The sequence below is a fragment of the Tachysurus fulvidraco genome, chromosome 11, assembly GCF_022655615.1.
Source record: "Tachysurus fulvidraco isolate hzauxx_2018 chromosome 11, HZAU_PFXX_2.0, whole genome shotgun sequence".
NCBI lineage: Eukaryota > Metazoa > Chordata > Actinopteri > Siluriformes > Bagridae > Tachysurus > Tachysurus fulvidraco.
In genome coordinates this window covers 5865116-5887450 of record NC_062528.1, presented here as the reverse complement: position 1 = coordinate 5887450, position 22335 = coordinate 5865116, and the positions used below count along the sequence as shown (strand labels likewise).

General features: G+C 35.7%; 1 protein-coding gene across 2 annotated transcripts; it reads left to right on the top strand.

The window, feature by feature from the left end:
- Positions 1-260: 260 nt before the first annotated feature.
- Positions 261-16453, top strand: itgae.2 (integrin, alpha E, tandem duplicate 2). 2 transcript variants are annotated; one of them, XM_047820875.1, is made up of 33 exons: positions 261-926; positions 3311-3466; positions 3656-3758; positions 3905-3981; positions 4159-4229; positions 4977-5085; positions 5171-5260; positions 5365-5430; positions 5581-5702; positions 6406-6557; positions 6677-6830; positions 7257-7404; positions 7750-7820; positions 7950-8076; positions 8156-8283; positions 8411-8539; positions 8628-8834; positions 10504-10631; positions 12420-12562; positions 12673-12821; positions 12906-13022; positions 13617-13687; positions 13786-13909; positions 14013-14102; positions 14208-14284; positions 14379-14459; positions 14550-14625; positions 14721-14822; positions 14951-14983; positions 15082-15162; positions 15871-15957; positions 16057-16167; positions 16276-16453. In XM_047820875.1, exons 2-33 carry the CDS (start codon positions 3439-3441, stop codon positions 16327-16329), a joined length of 3306 nt encoding a protein of 1101 aa, XP_047676831.1. In that variant the 5' UTR covers positions 261-926; positions 3311-3438; the 3' UTR covers positions 16330-16453. The 2 variants fall into 2 exon arrangements, with proteins under 2 accessions (XP_047676831.1, XP_047676830.1); XM_047820874.1 differs by having other exon boundaries at positions 16054-16167.
- Positions 16454-22335: the final 5882 nt, after the last annotated feature.

The window sequence follows — 22335 nt, the reverse complement described above, 5'->3', positions numbered from 1 at the left end:
CTGGCACCAAGGTGGTGGAATGAACTTCCCATAGAGGTCCGGACAGCTGAGTCACTGGCTATTTTCAAGCGGCGGTTGAAGACCTACTTATTCAGGAAGCACTTCAACTAGCACTTCTTTCCTTATCCTTTGCAAAATAAAAAAAAAAAAAAAAAAAAAAAAAAAAAAAAAACTGACACTTTTTCATTGTAACTTTGAACAAATGTTTTAAACTCATGGTATCTTAAGTATGTAACCTAGTGAACCAGCATTAATGTATTCAGTGTTAGAGATTTAAGCACTTATGTACGTCGCTCTGGTAAGGGCGTCTGCCAAATGCTGTAAATGTAAATGTACTTTAAGTTACATATATTTTACATATATATGTACAGTATGTCATGTGAACTTTTTGGTATTTTATGGCATTCCAGTGTTATATGTATATATAATGTGTGAGTGTGTGTGTGTTTGCCCTGTCATGGCTTTATTTTTGCTAAAATGACAGTTCTCAGAATTCACTGGAATCCAACACCATTTCCCATCAGTGCCACATAATACAAACTAGGTGACATGACATATGAAACCCAGACAGTCTCTGACCTAGAGTTTAAAGTGAACAGTTTAAGCTGTTTATATAGTCAGACATATTTTTCACCACATCCTGTCATACTCTGAGAGAAAGGTTGACACAATCTCTATATATAACCAGATACAGCAAACAAATTGAATTATTTTACAGTGCAGGACAAAGCAGTGCATATGTTTAAACATTTTCACTTTTCTTTAATTTATCACAACAGCCGTTTTTTCACCTGACCCAATTAAACCAAGCCATCTAGGTTATGAAATGACAAAGCTCTCACAAATGCTCACTCTATTTTCAGTTCAGCTGTGCACCACAGAGTTGCACGTAAAACCACACGATCATGTGATCCAGTTTCAAAAAGGTACAAACCTGCAAATGTGCCTTCTTATTTCAATCATTACAACTATTTCCATTACAATTATATTAAAAACAATGCCATTGTTCATTAGACTTGAATGTCGCAATTTCTTAGTATTTAATTTGATCTCCATTTTTGTTTAAATGACTGTGAACACAAGCTGGCATGAACTCCACAGATTTGTACAAAATGCATGCTTCAAAAGAATAGAATAGTTTTAAGGAAAACCTGAGCTTTTGTGCAAAGCAGTTAATATGGTGTTTATCGCACATTTTCTTACATTTAAATAGGGATTAACAAAGTGCAGAATCTTAAATCTTCAAGTTATTTAACATTTATTTTCTTTGTTTTAAATATTTCAACATTCTAAAACATTCTGTTCATTTCAAATTGTAAATTGTGTTGATTTTGGTCTATTGTTTGTTTTTGTTTTTGTCAGTCAAATATGAAAATCATAAATTCTCTAGCAGAATTCACAATATCCTGGGTGCCAGCAGAGAGAAGATTAACAAATGTTTTCCTTGTACCTTGAGGTCTGTTGGGTCCAAGCAGAGTGTGCTAGACTAGAGGGGAACAGGGTACAGAATGCAGTTCAGTAATTACTTTCAAGTGGTGTGTCACAGGTCCATTTTTAGTTTGTAGGCAAGCATCACTTTTTTAAATTTGATTAAAGCTAAATACAAGTCAAGAAGCTTTTATCGTCATTTCAGTGGAGAGGGGCGAACACGCTGGATCTTGTTTACACAAACATCCCAAGCGCATATATTCAGGAGCCCCATACCCACTTTGACTACTCAGATTCGGAAACTGATTCAGGATTTGTATGGTTGAAATATCCAGCAATAAAGTCTTTAATGAACTGGGCAGATTGATAGACTGAAAATTGGGACTGGAGCAGCACAGTAATCGTAACACAGGCAGATCAATGCAGGCCAGGCCGAAACCCAGAGTAATAAACAGTCCGTAATCAGGTAAACCAGAAGGCAGGGTTAAGATGGGCAGGCAAAAGCACAATGTAAACAACAGTCCAATAATCCAGTACACAGGCAGGCAGAGTAATACAGGGCAGGCAAAAACACAGAGTGAAAAACAGTCCAATAAACTGGTACACAGGCAGTCAGAACAATCCAGAGCAAGAAAAAACAGAAACAAACAGAGTCAAACCAGGCAGGGAAGAAACCGCAACAAGGCTAGATGAAATTACAGATGCACTAAGCAAACTGAGGAGACCATCTGGCAAGAAACCATATGGAAGCAGTATCCTTATATTGTACCTGATACCTAAAATGGCCGCCGCCACGGAAGTAAAAATTCAAGATGGCTCGAAGAGGGAAGAGCACACCTTAGCATTAGAACTGGGGGGAATGTACATGGCAACAAACAAAATGGCCTGCATCTAACAATCACAAACTCCACTAGCAATGAGCAGTAACTAAAAATAAGCACAGAGTTCTCAGACCATTCTACATTGATGTAAAACACACATGACACCACCATGAGCCTTTCTGTAGAAACAAAATGTGGTAAACCTTCCAGCTGTATGGCGGCATCTAGAACTTTGTCGCTGACTCGTGTCTATGTAAAAACAACGACAGAACAGTCTCTAAACTCTTGTCGTGTGGTCCACTTGAATCAGATGTAGTCCAGTTTATTGTCCAGGGAGCAGATGGGAGAGACTATTAGATACTGTTAGCGAGATTGCAGCCAAAAAGAAGAAACTGAGAGATTAAAAACAAGTTATTGAACTTCATTCTGGGCCTTTTTCAAGGGCACACAGCTCAGATATATGAATTAAAATGAATAAAATTATATGAATTGAAACACACACTTTGTCTGATCAGCAATCTGCAGACAGACAATATTGTGGAAAATTTTGCTTGTTGTTTGTCTTTTATTCTAACCATATATAATGAGAAATTCGGTGTTCAGATTTAGAACAGAAAGAGGAAGCCTACGATTATTTCTATATTACATTTTTACATGATGATATGGGTTTCGATTACAGCAGAATGTATGACTTGTCGTGAATTCATTACCTATTAGAAATTAGGATACACTACAATGGAACAGCTTACAGATATTAAATGAACTATTGAGGATAATATATCACTATAAACTTTTACTCCATATACTATATTTGCTTAACATTAAAACAGCACAAATATTTCTACAGCTGGCACCAGGATTGTCCTGAATTAACATGTACAGGAACATGTAGTCAACAGATTCCATCTTTTTTCTACTTTGGGTCAAGACATGAAATATTATAGAATTTAGATTTGAAAACCTATTGTTGTGCTTAAAATAATACATGCAGAAAGATTTTCTCAAGTGCTATAATTATGGCAGAATCTTCAATTCAGTCATTACACAAATCACATTTTCAGGCAGCAGCTGGTGGGAGGAGTGACGGTGTGTTCAGACTGAGGACAGGAAGACAACACCGGAAACTTGTTATGTGCTGACAATCTAACAGACAATAGTAGCTTACAAGTTATTCAACAATCTCGACAAGATGTTTGCAGCTGTGCTGTTTATAACAGGTATGTCTCTTTTCTAGCTTACTCTATGGTCATCTTACACGTTTAAGTAAGACGTATTCACATTATACATGGTACAGATAAAATCTAAGATTTTTGATTAAAACAGAACCAAGCGTGAAGAGTTTCTTACATTTGTTACTATTCTGTACTAGGCTTTATTTTTTTTATTCTCTGAATATATTTTCACAGAGATTTACACAGCATTGGGATTCAATATATACACTGAGCCAGTGGGCAATTTTAAAAATGATGACCCGCTGTTTGGCCAAACCATTATTCAGTCACAGGATGGGTTAGTATCTTTCACAAAGATTTTAAAATAGCAAAATATGTTTAATATGCTTATTAACCAAAGTCTCTGAAATATCAGAAGTGAGTGAAAATAACTCGTGCTTTTATATATATATTTATATTTATTATTTATTCATTTATTTTTAGACTTTATGTTCCTTCTCCAACCTCTGGAGACGTTTTCAGATGCAAAGAGAATATATGTTCCAGAATGTATATTTCTGGTAAAGTTTTTCTTTGTCCATCTCATATGTATTTTAAAAATAGGCCAGTCATGCTTATACGTATATTACACTATTTATTAAGTAACATTTACCTGCAATTATTGTAACATTATCATGATAATTTCACACTGCAATACTTTAATGTAATTAAAACGTATGCTAATAAATCAATTACAGACTTAACAAAAGGCTTGACTCCAATTGCATCTGTAGCATCCAGGTTGAAGGAAGATGAGGAGCACTTTCTGGTATTTTTTATTTTTTTTTTTCATATTTTCAATCACATAAAATGAAATATATGAATAATAAATTTTTTTTTTAACTGATTTAAACTGATATTGTGTGTGAGTTTTCTGTCTGCTCCTGATGACATGTCTAGTTCTCTGTGTGAAACCACAGTTTCCCTTTGCAGAAGGCGTTAGACATAACGACTTCTCTTTTAAGCACCCTGTCAAGTTCCCTCATGAAGTGACTATGAAAAGAGATGATATGGTGCTGATCTGGAGCTTGATAAATAAATGTTGTGTAGACTATGCACAAAAAGCTGTAGCTGTATACAGAGACAAACACCGGACTTAATAACAAATTAGCAGGTCCTTTAAAAGTCTCTGGGGAATTTTCATTTCCTATAGATTGCAGCCATCTGCCGTCACTCCTGACCTTAATTAGTCATAAATCTGACCACACACATTTCCGACAAACAATAGAGACTTCCCCAGCAGCCATCCTCTTGTTGTAATTCTGCTTTCCTTCTGTGAGGCACTTTTTATCTAAAACACGACAATTCAGTTACGAAATTTTTATTTGGCATCATTAAAACATTGGTACAAAAAAAAGCCCAAAATTAGACAAATCAATTAATTACTTTATTTATTTCCAATGTAGAAGTTGTTACTCAGCCATTTATTATTGTCAGGTAGTCAGGTTGATTTTAACTGAAAATTTCTAGAAAAGCAAATGAACCGTAAATGAAGGTCTGTTGTCTCAACACTTAGGTTTGTAACCAAGTTCGGACAAGGAATTCATCGACTGAGTATTTCAATGGAAACTGTACATTTATATTTGATGATCAGGAAAAGAGAAAAATCTATCCTGTTAAGTTGGGTATGTGTCTGCACTAAATAACAAGAAATTCTCTAGTCAGAATACTTCACACTCATCCTCACTTAATAATAATACACCATATTAGTTTTAGAGCTGCAGAATCCAAATCCTAACAACAACAACAACAACAACAACAAAAACAACAACAGATATCAAGCCAGTCGAATGTCTCAAGGTAAACAATCTGACTAAATAGTAAAAATGAATGCTAATTAAGAATATATTATGCATATTTTTACTGTTAATGCATTTTTAAAAACTGTAAATGATTGTAATTAGACAAGTCGAGGAAGAGAAGAGCTGAAGAGAATGACACAATTGCTGATGATGATGAAGAAGATGAAGGTATTTCAATTTTGTCAAGCAATGACAAAACAGATTATACAACAAAAGATAGTAAATATAAGTTTGAATATCAGTAAACTACAGTTTGTATTTGTATTTGTATCATATGTATTTTTTTAAATCTCTTTTGCTACTTTTGTTTATGTAAAGATGCAGGAACGGAGATCGCTTTTGTGCTGGACGGCTCTGGTAGCATTGAGCCGGACGATTTTGTAAGGGCAAAAGACTTTATCAGTAACGTGATGAAAAATGTTTGGACAACATGTTTCATTGTAAGTAAGGGACAAAACATAATAAAAGCTCATGATTTGATAAGTGTATAAACCTGTATAACAATATATAAACCATTGTAGTATAATGGGAAAATACTGGTCAAGATAGTTACCGTTTTATTCCTTTTAAACCATTTAAAATATAGTAGTGTATCTGTAATTTTTAACTAGTTAAAATAAGAAAAAGGAAAACACTACTGAAGATGGGTTTACTTTTAAGTCTGGTTCTGCTCGAGGTTCTTCCTTATATTTTCTCAGGGAGTTTTTCCTTGACACCTCGGGCTTACTCATTAGGGATAAATTTGAATTTAACATTTATAATTTATATTCTAAATGTTTATATTCCTGTAAAGCTTCTTTGTGATAATGTCCATTGTTAAAAGTGCTATACAAGTAAAATGTCATTGAATTGAATTACTGCAAAAGTCTTAAGGACCATATGAAATGTCTTTTGCATTAGTGTGTTAGAAGAAATTGTATAATGAAAAAAAGAAAAGTATAAAGTACTAAAACACTTTTCAGATAACACGAACATCATTGACTTTTCAGAACATCATTATGTCTGTCTGGAATTGGATAAATTATCTTCATCAACACAGACAAAACTAAACGGTTTACATATAATTGATAAAGTTATATAAATGATAAACTCTCTCTCTCTCTCTCTCTCTCTCTCTCTCTCTTTCTCTCTCTTTGTCCTCAGTGCAACTTTGCAATAGTGCAGTTTGGGAGAGACATAAGAACAGAACTCTCTCTACAAGAAAATGATGACAGTAACTATGCCTTGGATAAGGTGAAGAACATAGAACAGCTTGGGGCAGTCACCAAGACTGCCTCAGCACTCTACCATGTTCTGTAAGTACTCGAACACAAACATTCATTATTATGAGTTTATGCAAAAGTGCATAAATTGCCAACAGTCTATTGTAGCACATCTTATATTTATTAGCATCTCTGTCCTGTACAACCCGCAGCACAGACATTTTTGTTCCTCAAAATGGATCAATAAGGAATGCAAAAAAAATGATTATCCTACTGTCTGATGGAGAAATGGTAGGAGATACAAGAAACCTCAGCGATGTTTTGAACATGCCACAGATGAATGGGATTACTCGCTATGCTATAGGAGTAAGTGTACACTTTTATAATGTTTCGTGTCTCTAGTGACACAAATTGAACAGGAACTAGTAATATGCATCCTATAGTATTAGATTCCTACTTGGTTACCAAACCCAAAGTTTAATCTTGTTACATTTATTTTTATATAATTTGTACAAATATTGCTCGAATGGAAAGTTAGAACATCAGTTGGCAAAAAAGTGAAAGCTGTAATAATTTCTTCCATTGCTTTGTCCCAATGCCAAAGATAATATATTTAATATATACATATTTAAGAAACTTTAAAAATGTTTTAAGCATATGTGATTAATATCAAAAACCTCTTTAGGTTTTTTTTGGAAAATAAGAGTGTAAATGCATCTTTAAAATATATTATATAGACAGATATAAAGGGTTCATCAACAATATAGCACTAATACACTAATCTATTCTCAGGTGGGGAAAGATGTCATAAATAAATCAAAAGCAATAAACGAAATGATAGAAATAGCTGGCAGCAGTGAAAGATTTTTCAAAGTTTCTAATTATGCGGCCTTGGAAAAAATTCTTTCTTCTTTGGAAAACAGCATAATTGCAATTGAAGGTACGTAATTTGAAAATAAGTGCAAATCACTTGTGTTGTTAGTAACCGATCAATAATTTATATTTACAATATAAAGGGAAATTTTGCTGAAATTTTGCTGAATTCATTTAGAAATAAAAGAATTTAAAAAATGTTAGTTAGCATTAAGTCAAATCTCTTTCATTATGGAATAATAAACTTGTTCTTGACATATTATCTGTTTAACTACAAAATTATTGTTGCTTCCAAACTTTTAGTAAGAAAAAAAGAAAGAAAGAAAAAAGTGGTGCTTTTTGTCTAATATGCTTTTGATTAAATATGTGAAACTGTGTCATGGTGTAACTAATTGATTGTCTCTTCTATAAGGCTTACAAAAGGGAGCAGGTTTTGAATTTCAGCTTGCAGAGGCTGGATTTAGCTCTCACATTACGCGTGATGTAAGTACCAGATAAGTACAGCTAGAGTTTTTTTTTAAAAAACCTTAAAGTAACTCCATTTGTTTAAAAGGTATCATGAGTATTTGACTTTGTCTTATATGATTACATACCATCTCTGTAAATCTGTAGGGTTCAATCCTTTTTGGTGCGGTGGGGGCCTATGACTGGAGTGGAGGGATCATTTTAACAAAAAATAACAAGGAACCTGTGACATTTTTTAATGCATCCAAGGAAGAACCCAGATTTTCCTATTTAGGTATGATAAACAGAAAGCATTCGTGTTAAAGAAACATTTTCATCAGATCACACCCTAAAAAGCCTTTTGGTAATTACAGGTTACAGTGTGACATCTGCAAATACAGACTCAGAAACACTCTATATATCTGGGGCTCCCAGATACAACTTGACTGGTGCAGTGTTTATTTTTAATGAGAACAATCAAGACATACTACAAGGAGATCAGGTTTGAAGAAATATTTCAAATAAATAAAAGCAAGAAATACTTGGAATCTTTTTTTTTTTTGGATAAAATATCTGTCTTTTATGCTGGAAATGTTTGACAGTAACGGAAATAACTAATGGTTCTGCAGGTAGGGTCTTACTTTGGATCAGTTCTCTGTGTCGTGGACATCAGTCATACAGATTATCTTCTGGTTGGAGCTCCACATTTCCATGTGAAAGGGGAAGAGGGCAAAGTGCTGATTTACAAACTGAATAAAGTATAGCTACTAATTGCATCTTTCCTTCCAAATTTTTTTTTGGATTTTATCTCTTTTAAATTAACCATTCAACGAACTGTTCCTGCAGGGAAAATTTGAGAAAGAAGCCTCTGAATTGCGAGGACTAGAAAATTACATACGTGCAAGGTTTGGCTCTGCCATCGCTGATATTGGAGACATTGATGGGAACAAAATCAGAGATGTGGCAGTGGGAGCTCCTCTTGAAGAAAATGATGTAGGATGTGTCTACATATTTAACGGATTCAAACACGGGATAAACAACCAGTATTCACAGGTAGGCTTTTTAATTCATTAAGTATTAACCTCCTTGAACTCCTTGAAAATTTGTACTTTTGTGCTTTTTACAATTAGTTTTTGACACAATTTAAAGGTAACTTGTTGAAACACATAACTTATAAAACAAGATAGCCCAGACGTTTTCATGGTTTGCATCCATCCATCCATCTTCTACCGCTTATCTGGGGCCGGGTCGCGGGGGCAGCAGACTAAGCAGGGATGCCCAGATGCCCTCTCCCCAGACCCTTCCTCCAGCTCTTCCGGGGGAATACCGAGGTGTTCCCAGGCCAGCCGAGAGACATAGTCCCTCCAGCATGTCCTAGGTCTTCCCCTGGAACAAGTCTGACTTACTGCCGGCTATGCGAACCAAACTCCTGCTCCGGTCATATACTGTAGGGACCGGACAGCCCTTAGCAGAGGGCCCCGGACCCCATACTCCCAGAGCACTCCCACAGGTCACCACGAGGGACACAGTTGAATGCCTTCTCCAAATCCACAAAGCACATGTGGACAGGTTGGGCAAACTCCCATGCACCCTCCAGCAACCTGGCGAGGGTATAGAGATGGTCCAGCGTTCCACGACCGGGACGAAACCAGCATTGTTCCTCCTGAATCCGAGGTTTGAATATCGGCCGAACTCTCCTCTCCAGTATCCTGGCATAGACTTTTCAGGGGAGGCTGAGGAGTGTGATCCCCCTGTAGTTGGAACACACCCTCCGGTCCCCCTTCTTAAACAGAGGGACCACCACCCCAGTCTGCCAGTCCAGAGGCACTGTCCCCAGCCGCCACACGATGTTGCAGAGGTGTGTCAACCAAAACAGCCCCACAACATCCAGAGACTTGAGGTACTCGGGGCGGATCTCATCCACCCCGGTGCCTTTGCCACTGAGAAGCTTCTCAACTACCTCAGTAACCTCAGCTTGGGGAATCGACGAGTCCACTACCAAGCCAAGTGGAAGACATGTTGGTGGGGTTGAGGAGATCCTCAAAGTAGTCCTTCTCCATGGCCTCACCAAACTCCTCCCAGACCCGAGTTTTCGCCTCTGCAACCACTCGGGCTGAAGCTCACTTGGCCCTCCGGTACCTTTCAGCTGCCTCCAGAGTCCCCCAAGCCAACCAGGCTCAATAGGACTCCTTCTTCAGCTTGATGGCATCCCTTACTTCCGGGGTCCAACACCGGGTACGCCGCCACGTCAGGCACCAGAGACCTTACGGCCACAGCTCCGAGCAGCTGCGTCGACAATGGAGGTGGAGAACATGGTCCACTCGGACTCAATGTCTCCAACCTCCCTCGTGAACTGGATGAAGCTCTGCCGAAGGTGGGAGTTGAAGATCTTTCTGACCGGAGACTCTGCCAAACATTCCCAGCAGACCCTCACAGTACGTTTGGGTCTGCCAAGACCAAAACCTGTTAGAACCAAATTTGCCTCCAATAACAGTTGTCACATTTGCATCACTTACTGTCAGTTCTAAAAGGTTCTTTAACATCAAAACAGTGAACCATTTTCCATATGTTTTCTAACATGCCCTTTGGCAAACTCCTTACTACTTTGCCTGAGAACAGCTTGTTCTCTCAGAGTTACACACTTTTTTTAACAGATTTACATAATGGATTTGTGGATTTAAAGGTGATGTCATTTTGAGTGGGTGATTTTTTTTCTTTGCAGAGAATCACACCCTCAGACTTCAGTTTTAAACTTGTGCACTTTGGCCAGGCAGTGAGTGTCATACCTTCAGCGGAAAACGAACAACCAGTTATCAGTGTTGGGAGTGAAGGTGTAATAACTTTCTTTAAGTGAGTATAGAAAATCGGAGTGGGGGTGGGGGGGGGGGTGATTGCTCATTGTTGGATGATGTGATATCACAGAATTTGACAGTGTGTTCTACTTCAGCAAAATTTCAAAAAGGATGTTGTGGTTGTTCATTGTTTTCTTTTTTTTATACTGTAGATTTTTATTTGTATGAAATGGATTTAAATGAAATAGATTTATATTTGTATAAAACGGTTATAAGCTACAATTTAAGGAACGTAAAATATGACATACAGAATGGAAAATTTCGAAATCTGTGTCTTATGGATTGATCAGGAGTTTTTCCAATCTCAAGTCAGTCAACTTTGCCGGTGGCCGTTCAAATTTCTGTATAACAAAGAGCCATGATTTCAGTGCCAACATGCTACAAAGAGACAGTGCTACTACAAGTGTCTAAACTAAGCTTTTGTAAATTCTAAGCAATTTAGACACGGTACAGTAAGGCAACAAATCTGAAACACTGATCAAATGACTCCTTTGACTAAACCTGTATGTCATGTGTGATATGACATTTCTTCAGTTCCTCAAAAAAAATTTTGGTTCCTACATGAGCTTTGTTCCTATTACACACACTACATACACTACGTGTATGTGGACACCTGAGCATCATACTCATATGTTTTTGTTGCTGTTAATAGCCTCTACTCTTTTGAAAATGCTTTCTAATCAATTTTGGTACGTGACTGTAATAAAATATGTCTATTAAATTTGGAAAAACCCACATATGGGTTTGATCATCAGGTGTCGTTATAATATGCAAGCTTGTAAATATAAAAAATAGACTCACTGTATTCAGTTTAGCCAGAGTACAAGATTTAATGACATGGAACTCCAAAATTCCAGCAGTGTGATTTCTTTACATTACAGTCAAATAAGAAATATTTGTCCGACTGCAACATAAGGAACCAATGTAGAGAAATATTGGTGAAATTGGCCTTGGTAGAAGCATGGATTGTAATTAGGTTAATGAAATCATGTCTTAAAATAATTGTCTGGCTTTTAACTTACTTCAATTAATTGAGCTTAACTTGTAATCCAGAATAACTGAACATTAGTTTATGCTACATAATCTATAAGACACTGAATAGCACTGAAAATATTTCAATTTCACATTATAATTTATTTTATTTTATTTTATACCCACACTCTGAAATACCCTTCATCCTTTTTTATTTGCAAAAAACAAATAGTTGGACCTTTAATGGACAATGAACCTTTATTATTGTCACAGATCGAAGGCGGTTACAGGAGGAGAATTTATTTTTATATATGAGGAGCTCTTTTCCAAAATGCTATAAATCCATTTTAATAGTTTTTATGAAAATGACTTTTTTTTTTTTACCTAGACCCACACATTTTGTTTATATTCAATTTATCCTGTTAAAATGGTCTGTTGGCTCAGTCTGAACAGTGATTGTTAAATGAAACAACAATTTTGTTGAATATAAATTCTAAGTTTCTTTTTATTTTATTCCAAAACCAACAGGAAAACATGCAACATATGACTTACAAATAAAATAAATAGTAACATAAAATAAATAGTAAAAAATAAATATTAAAAAAGAATAAATGGCTCATCCAGGCCATCAATGAGGACATATAGCATTTAGGCAAAAAACAGGTTTGGCGCTTATCGCGGTTTGGATATTGCTGAACAAACCAAAACTGTGTCAAACAGTAAAACGTAGGCCTCATTATCTGACAGATGCATGTTGAGAAGAGAGATGATGTTAAATGTGCATTTGTTAACATATTTATTATTTCACTTCTAGGACAATCCCTGTTATAATTATTAAGCCGGCAATAAAGGTTGACCATGGAATAATTCCCCTTGATAAGCAGAACACTGGAGACTCAAGCAAATTTATACTTAAGCTTGTGATTTGCTTCAACACACCAAGAGGAGACATTAAGTGTAAGTAGTTATACACAAACCTCAATGTATCAGCTTAGTTTTCTGTCTTTCATTGTTCTTTAATGATTTCCATTATTAATCATTTTGCCTCCCAAACTTTATACCTTTAGCTGGTGAGCTACCAATAGAGTACAATGTTGATTTGGACTCAGGTAAAGAACAAAAGAGACTGGTTTATATCAAGCCTCAAGAAGGGAAAATGAGGTTTAATCTAAAAGACACCCAAACCTGCATTCAAGAGAGACATCTGTCGTATTTGGTAAGTTAATTTGCATCTCTTGAGTTTTGATCCCATGTAAAAAAATCTCTTCAACAAAGTGTTTTTTTTTTACATTGTTTGCAGGGCTGTTCTGATTGTTACTCACCTATCAAGATTAGGGTGAATTTTACATTAATTCCATCCAGCACTATACCTATACGAGTTCTTGATGCATTTTCCCCAACAGAGGCCACAGAAGAGGTAAATATGAACTGCAAATTAGCTTTGAAAACAGGGCAGTAAAAGTTTAGTTAAAAAACGTGACATTCCTCATCAGCAGTATAAACAACTTTTTTGAAACTGTAGGTTTTCACACAACTGTTGGTTTGTATTAATCTCTCAATATTCAGTCAATGAATTTTGCACATTGGTTTTTAACATCTTCGGTGGGTTAAAATGGTACCCCCTATTTTAATGGTCTGAAATTGTTAATTCCCTTAATATATGTTTTTAAAGAAATTATAGCTTCTACATTTGTCTTAGTGTAAAGATCTACACAATTCACATGTAGATTATAATTGACAAACAATTCAATTTCCTTTTTGTCTGCTATGGTCTTCAATGCATAATGTGTCTATAGCATCTGTACATAATGATAATTATATATATATATATATATATATATATATATATATATATATATATAGATAGATAGATAGATAGATAGATAGATAGATAGATAGATAGATAGATAGATAGATAGATAGATAGAAAAATTTACAATTCAGTCCAATTTCTTGTTTCAAAAATGATTAAAGAAATTCACAGCGTTTATTGTCTTTTTTTATGGTGCAGATTGTGTTTGAAAGAGAATGCAGGGATCAGCAATGTAAGGCTGAAATTTCTTTGAACACCTCAGAACTCAGGTTTGGCAGTCATTATGTCAATATTCAACCCTACTGTTTTTTTTTTTGTTTTGTTTTTTTTTCTGTTTTAACACTGACAATTGTTCCCATCATTATAGCCATGACATTGTAGTAATTGGCTCCAGTCAAACTTTGGATATAAAGTTTGAACTGGTGAACTCTGGAGACAATTCTTATATGACCACTCTGACTCTCACGTATCCTGAAATGCTATCTTTTAAGGTAAATCACAATTATCCTCAAAACTCTGGAGTATTGGCTTGAAAAGCACATTGCTAGCTCATAATTTCAGTTTTAATTTTTTATGTGTTTTTTTTTTTTTTAGAAATCTGAAGGTGGAACATGTGAGGGTAAAAATGACATTCATCAAATAGTGTGTAAACTTTTGCACCCCATATTCAGACAGAATGAACAGGTACAGTATTACTCACGCACGTTGTAGGAATAAAATCTAAGCGTACATTATTTTAAAAGATAACAAAACTGCAACTCTTCGTTTTTTTCCCACTTCGCTGTACAGACCACTGTTACCATCAGTTGGCAGCCGATCAACGGAACGACAAACGGCACAGCTTCAATTATTGCTCACTTAACAGGGTTGGAACCTACACTTTTATTTTAATTGAGAAACATTTCAGATCTTTGTGGTATGTTGTACTGAAAAGTTATACCAATCTACATATATTTTCAGTGGAAATAACGGCAGTCAGGAACTTGATTATAAGACGTATAGTTTCACAGTGAAGAAGGCTCTTGAGGTTCAGCTTATTGGGTAAGGAATTCTACAAATCTTAATTTTTTTCTTTTCATTTTAACCTTTTCTTTATCATGCTGTTTACAGAAAGATTTTTCCATTTAACAGCACAGTCATGCCAAACAGACTAAATATTACAGATGAAGAAGAAAGCAGTACACAATTGCTATATTTCAATTTTAAGGTACATTTTCTGAATAGCATTTGTTTCTGCTGTGTCGTATTCTGGTTTTATTCTAATTTCAACATTTAGAGCTCAATTGTGTCTTATATTTGCAGCTGCAGGGACAAAACACATATAATGCCAGCATAACTGTGACAATTACAATTGAAAATCACACAAGCAAATCGCAAATCATCATCAAGAGTACTCAACCAAAGGTATTTGTATATAGTTTTTAATTGAGACTATAAAGTGCTACTCTGCTAAATGGAGTTAATATAAATATAGATGAAACTATCTATTCAAACTTTCTGTACATTCTAACACGCTGTTTTCTTTTGGGTAGAGCTGTGATTGGCCCTCTGATGGAAATATTAAGGTAACTTTCAAGTAAATTACAAAAACTCTTTATATTCTTTGCTATATACTGTATATTTTAATCATGTACAATATGGTCATGCTATTTTGTCTCTGTAGAAAACCTACAAGATTGTATGTAATATGACAAAGTTGGATGAAATTAACATTACGGCTGAAACGCAGATCCGAGACATTCAGGTACAGTGAAAAAACTATTACTCTATTCATATTCTACAGTATCTCTGTTCATATCTTTTTTTAGTATTACTGATTGTTAAAGACAAGCATGTTTGAAATATCTGAAACAAAGTCACTTTGGGAGTATATATTGTAAGAAGGAACCTTCTTTTAAAGAACTTAATATACAAACCAAATAAAAAAAAACTTTAGATACTATAGGTATGTGGTAGCCTAGTGGATAAGGTATTGGGCTACCAATTGGAAGGTTGTGAGTTTGATCCCAGGTCCACCAAGATGCCACTATTGGGCCCTTGAGCAAGGCCCTTAACCCTCAATTGCTTAGTTGTATTAAAAAAAGTCATTCTGGATAATATGATTATCCACTCTGGATAATATGATTATCACCACTTTACTGTCACTTTTCTTCTGTGTTTTGCACTATTTTGCACCACTGTAAAATCATGCATCCTTGCACCACCCAAAAACTATGATTACATTTACATTTACAGCATTTAGCAGACTCCCTTATCCAGAGCGACTTACATTTTTATATCATTTTTATACAACTGAGGGTTAGAGAGATAGATTTATGCTTTATGTCCTGTCCAGTTTCCAGGGTTCCGGCTGTTGAGAGAAATATATCAACAGATATTTATTTTGTGCTTTGTGTGTATTCAGAAGTTTTGACCAAATGCAAACTTATCACTTAACCTTTCAATTGAACAGGGTCAATCTGAAAGGATAAGTGCCAAAGGACAAATTACATTTGATGAGAACATTTATGATGGAACAAACATTCGAACAAGACATCAAGTGGGTGAAAGTTAGCCTTAGATTTATGTATCAGTCTATATACAGTTTTTTATATAACAATAAGTGGATCACTGATTCGTGTTTTTGCCTTAACAGCAGGCAGACGTTTTACTTGTTAAGCTGATTGTGGTGAAGTCAACTGCTCTTATTGTAGGCAGCTCCATTGGAGGGTTTGTCCTTCTTATCTTCATTATCATTATTCTCTTCAAGGTAAACTTTTTTTTATTCTTTTTGTTACATAATTGAATAGTTTTTTGTTAATCCCTGAACTTTATATTTATCTTAAAATGTTAATACTTTCTTTCTTCTTTCATCCAGTGTGGATTTTTCCGACGACGCCATAAGATTGATCGCAAACAGAGTACAAACTGAAGACTATTATTATTAAGACTATTATTATTATTATTATTATTATTATTATTATTATTATTATTATTATTATTATTATTATTAGAGGAGAACCCCGAAGGGGCGTAGACACCTATTGTTATCGTTAGTTTTCTTATTATTATTCTTCCTCTTCTGCCATTGAAGTCAATGGCAGCCCATAGAACCTTACATAGGAAAGTTATGAAATTTGGCACACATGTAGAGGCCAGTCTTAGAAGTTACTATAGCAACTTTGGTGTGTCTAGCTCAAACCTTATAAACACCAGTCCAAAACCAATTCTAGTATTTGAGGGGCGAGTTGGCACACAATATGTATTGCGTGCTAATATCAGAATCAGAATCTGCACCACGGTGACACACACACACACACACACACACACAGACACACACTCTCACACACACACACACAGACACACACACACACTCTCACACACACAGACACACACACACACACAGAGAGAGAGAGAGAGAGAGAGAGAGAGAGAGAGAGAGAGAGAGAGAGAGAGAGAGAGAGACAGACAGACAGACAGACAGACAGACAGACACACACACACAAACATTTCGCAACGTTTCGTGACAGCGCCACCTAGTGGCCACGAGATTCAGTATTTTACGAATGCAATGCCATATCGCTATGAAACTTGGTATGGTTCATCAGCGACATATTCTGAGCGCATCTGATCGGCTTGACCCCGGAATCGCTGCTTGCAGCTATATTTATTATTATTATTATTATTAGTAGTAGTAGTAGTAGTAGTAGTAGTAGTAGTAGTATTAGTATTATTAATGTTATTATTACAGTTAGAATTGTAAACAGTTTTTTGTAATGCTGTATAGAGGTTGACTGAAAAAAAATTAAGTTAAGTTAATATTCTGTTACATTTACAGAAATGCAGAAACGAATAACAGATCCAGTGCTTAGCACATAAGAAATATTTATATACACTGAAAAAAATGCCCTTTGCTTATTTCTTAACTTCTTAAGTTTTTTTATACATATTTTTAACGTTATTTGTTTGTTTGGGGTTTTTTTTCCATTTAGAATGTGATTGCCTAACTGAAATAACGAGTGTATATATATATGATTTACTGGGGAAATAAATAAGGATTAATTGTTGTCTTAGTGTGGAACTTCTGTTTTGCAAGTTTACAGTATAAGATTGCAGTAGTGTTGCTGTTACTCAATAGAGACGCGTTAGGATAAATCTATAACACTAACCATACAGTTTGGCATTTTCCAGAAATAAATTGTAAAGTCATAAACACATGTCAACTGGCTAGCTTGCTGCTAACAAAACACATGATTTCATGGGTGTGTCCATGTTTTTTCCCCACCCAATTTTTAGCCTGAATGTGTTGAGCTCAAAAATGCAGAATTTTCTAATAGAACCATTATACATATGCTTGACTAATTTTACAACATATCTACAATAAAATACCCCCACCCCAACCCTTCACCCCAACACTTCAACCCTAGATTAATTATAGGTTTCTTTTAAATGTTCTATAAATCAAAGCATATTGTATTTGAGTAGCAGCAAAAACAAACAAATAAATAAATAAAAAAAAATAAAAATATCAAAAATAAATTAAGTGAAACTGGACAGGAAATAAAGCATCAATATAAAAGTGATTTCAGTCCTCCTGTAAGAATAATTTGATTGGATTCCAAATCTTCTTTAAAAGTGGGTATTTTCTATTTAAAGATTATCTCAATTCTTCCAAATGCAACATATTGCCCAGTTCTCTGGTCCATATTTAAATGGTTGGGACAGTGTCTGCTTTCCATATCTGTAGAATAAGTTTTTTTTCTAACATCATGTTTGATATCTATTGCAAAAAGCACTATTTGCTCCTAAAACACCAACGCTGGGTTCAGGCTCCAGATTGATTGCGTGTGCTTCAGAAAGAAATTTAAATATACCTTTACAAAATGGCTGGATTTTGGAGCATGACCATAAAGAATGGAACCCTGTGAGTGCCGTCTACTGTTTTACATATGTGGCAGAGAAGAGATATTGTAGGATATATTTTATGAAGACTTGATTTTGAATAATGGAGCCTATGAATTACCTTGAACTGAATCAGATTATGACTAGTATTCACAGAGCATGTATGTATGTTTCTCAAGCGTCCCTCCTAGTATTTTCATGAATGTTAAAACTCATTTCCTCCTCCCAGTCAAGTTTTATTTTCTCTGTGTTGGTGTTAACCTTTTCTAGCAGTAAATTGTAGAAACAAGACACACCACTGCTTATACCAGGATGTACCTTTATGATGTTCTCTAAATTGGGATTTAACTTCAAAACTTCAAAATCTGGAATGTTGTTTCTGATAAAATCTCTAACCTGTAAATAACGGAAAAGATTTGCGGAGGCAAGGGCATGGTGTTGCTTTAGCTGGTCACAAAGGAGCTAAATTTGCCTTCAGTGTATAGGTCTTTAATTGTTATGCCTATTTGTTTACATTGAAAAAAGAACGATTTTCTTTTTTCGGGAACGGGAAAGCATGATTATGGCAAATTGGAGTATCCAGATATACATCTCTCTCACTCACTCATTTTCTACCGCTTATCCGGACTTCTCGGGTCACGAGTTGTGCCTATCAGGCGTCATTGGGCATCAAGGCAGGATACACCCTGGACGGAGTGTCAACCCATCACAGGGCACACACACACACACACACGCAATCACACATTACAGACTTTTCCAGAGATGCCAATCAACCTACCATGCATGTCTTTGGACCGGGGGAGGAAACCGGAGTACCCAGAAGAAACCCCCGAGGCACGGGGAGAACATGCAAACTCCGCACCCACTAACCACTAAGCCACCGTGCCCCCCAGATATATATCTGGAATTTCCAAATATTTCTTGATTTGTTTCCATACTCTAATTGAATTAGAAATAACTATTTCCATTATAACATTTTAAGTCTATTTTAATGGGACTGTTAAGCATTGCAATTACTGAAGTCTTATTACAAGAAGCTTCTTCTATTGCTAACCATTCTGGTTTGTCTGGCTTCCTTAAACTGATCTTTCTCCACCACGCTAAAGTGTTTAGATTAGCTGCCCAAAAATAATTTTAAAATTTGGAAGCCCAAACCCTCCTTGATCCTTGGATTTGTTAAGATGTTTTTTATTATTCCTTACTGTCTTATTGGCCCAAATAAAGTATGTTATAATAGATTCTAACTGTTTATGATAAAGGGGAATGGAAAAAGGGATAGCTTGAAATATATATAAAACTTTTGAAAGTACAACCATTTTTATAGCATTTATTTTGCCTATCATGGACATGGGGAGTGTTTTCCAAAAGGTTATATTGTCTTTAAGTTGATCAATTTTCTTTTTCCAGTTTGTTTTTAAAAGCATGTTGGACTTTTTAGTAATTATTATACCTAAATATTTGAAATGCTGGTTTGGAATTTTAAATTTGGTACTGGCTAGGAGTTCTTGATCAAGGTTAGATCAAGGTCAAGATTGGCATTAGTTCACTTTTTTCCCAATTAATTGTGAATCCAGAGAAACTACCGAATTCTTTGATAAGCTTGAGTAGTGGTGGAATGGACTTTGCAGGATTAGAAATATACAAGAGAATATCGTCTGAATATAACAACAGATATTGGGGTCTGCCCATTATCGGTATAGGCTCTACAGACATGTTGCCTGATACTAGCTGTAACTCCCTCCATGCTATGAGAAAGAGAATGCGTCTTTAATTCTTCCTTATGACCATTCAAGTCCTTTTTGACTGGAACAAATTTTTTCGGAGCATACAAAATGTCCGTCCTTGCCGCTAGCCCTTAATGACTACAGTAGAAGTCTCACGTCAATTAAGCATTTAAGCACACTCTTACAACGAGGCGTCAAAATAAAAGTCCCACAACATACAATAATTTGAATAATATATAAAAGTCTGAACAACAGACACAGCTTATATTCAATGAAAATTGTTATCAAAAGGTAACCAAATAAAATGTTGTAGCTGCAGTTACACTCCCACCAAATCGCACAAACCTTAACGTGAGATTTCTGTAAACACAATGCTTGATAACGTTTAACACTTACAGTAGGTGTGCTTTTCAAACCAACGTTGTACTCCTTAATCTGTCTTAATCAAGATAACAACCTTTTGCACAGGCCGTTCAAGAAAAACTGTTCTAGTTGTGGCTTTCCCTTTTGTGTCAAAAGTAGTCTCACTGACTAACAGCTTTATTTTCCTTACCATACCATCTAACCCTGGGTAAACTTCTGTAATTTTGGCCAGCTTCCATTTGTTACGTGGTTCCAGACTATCTTGCAAAAGGACAATATCATTGACTTTCAGGTTTCTTTGGTTCTCATGCCACTTTTGTCTTGGTTGTAAGTTCATAAGATATTCTCTCTTCCATCGAGTCCAGAATTCATTTGCTAAATACTGTACTCTGCGCCACCTCTTACGAAGATAAAGATCTTCTCTTATAAATTGTCCAGGTGGGGGTAAAATACTTGTAGACTTCATTGTAAGAATGTGGTTGGGAGTTAAAGGTTCCAGTGAGGATGGATCATTCATATGTTCAGCAGTGAGTGGTCTACTATTAATGATGGCCATAACTTCATACAGGAACGTCCTTAAGGAAGTACTATCAAGTCTTTGTGTTGACTGGTCAAGAACAGCAGTAAGGACACTTCTTATGGTTCTTATTTGTCTCTCCCCGACACCACCCAATATGACTTGCTGCAGCAGGATTCATAAGAAATTCACATCCTAGAGCCTTAACTCTTTCTTGCTCCATTCCTTTCATGAGTTCTGCAAATTCCCTCCTTGTTGCAACAAAATTTCTGCCTTGATCACATCTCAACTGACGAACATTTCCTTTGATTGCAATGAATGCTCTTAAAGCATTGATAAATGAGTCTGTTGTCATATCATCCATCATCTCAATGTGTATAGCCCTTGAACAGAGACAGGTAAATAAAAGACCATATCTTTTGAGATCTTTTCTCCCTTCTTTGATATATATTGGACCAAAGCAATCAATACCGATATACGTAAATGGAGGCGTTATTTCCATTCAATCTCGAGGCAAGTCACTCTTTTTTTGTTCTTCTGTAGGCCGTCTATACTTTCTGCACTTGACACATTGAAAATGTGTGACGAAATGGCACCACTACATCCTAAAATCCACCATCCATCGGCTCGTAGTTCGTTCATCGGCATACCATGTCCTTGATGATGGACTCTTTCATGAAAGTGCTTAATAAGTAAAGCCGATATGTGGCTGCTCTTCGGAAGTATCGTTGGATGCTTAATGTACGAGTGTAATGTGGCTAGACTTAAACGTCCTCCTACCCTTATAATACCTTCTTCATCCAAAAATGGACTTAACTTGTACAGCCTATTGTCTTTGGTCTTGAAAACTTTCTTTTGCTTCAACTTCTTTATCTCATCTGAGAAAGCTTCCCTTTGAACCATCTTGATGATAACATGTTCTGTTTCTTTCCTTTCTTCTAGGCTTGTACTTTCTTGGGTTCTTTGTTTCATGCCTTTGAACTCTTTGATTTTACGTTTTAGTCTAGCAACTGCCTTTACCACCCTTGACCAGTCAGAGAATTTCTGTAGACGATCCAATAATGATCTACTCTCCTTTGCCTTGGTGTTACACACAAGAGCCTGGTGAAGTTCAGGATAATCATCTTTAATTTCTCCCACCTTGCATTTTCTGTCAGGTAGTTCATTTTGCCAAAGAAACGGTGGTCCTGTGAACCAATTTATGGTCCTAATTTGTTCTGCATCACCACATGATATATCATCCATGAATTGTACATAGTTCTTGAAGTACCTTTGATCTTTCTTAAATCTTCTCTCAAGACATTTCAGGCTGTGTATTGCACATGTTTTGTTATTAGGAAGTTTGGGATTTTCCCCTTTTGAATGGTAATGGCATTTCATAATGACCATTGGTCTTTTGTGAGATGTTTTCTCTTAAATTCATCAAGAACTT

What these genes read in the sequence shown, in the direction of transcription:
- itgae.2 (XM_047820874.1), top strand. Translation starts at nt 3,439, where the DNA reads ATGTTTGCAGCTGTGCTGTTTATAACAG. An exon ending in TTTGGACAACATGTTTCATT is followed by an intron (nt 5,703 to 6,405) that starts GTAAGTAAGGGA and finishes CTTTGTCCTCAG; the next exon opens with TGCAACTTTGCAATAGTGCA. An exon ending in ACATTCGAACAAGACATCAA is followed by an intron (nt 15,958 to 16,053) that starts GTGGGTGAAAGT and finishes TTGCCTTAACAG; the next exon opens with CAGGCAGACGTTTTACTTGT.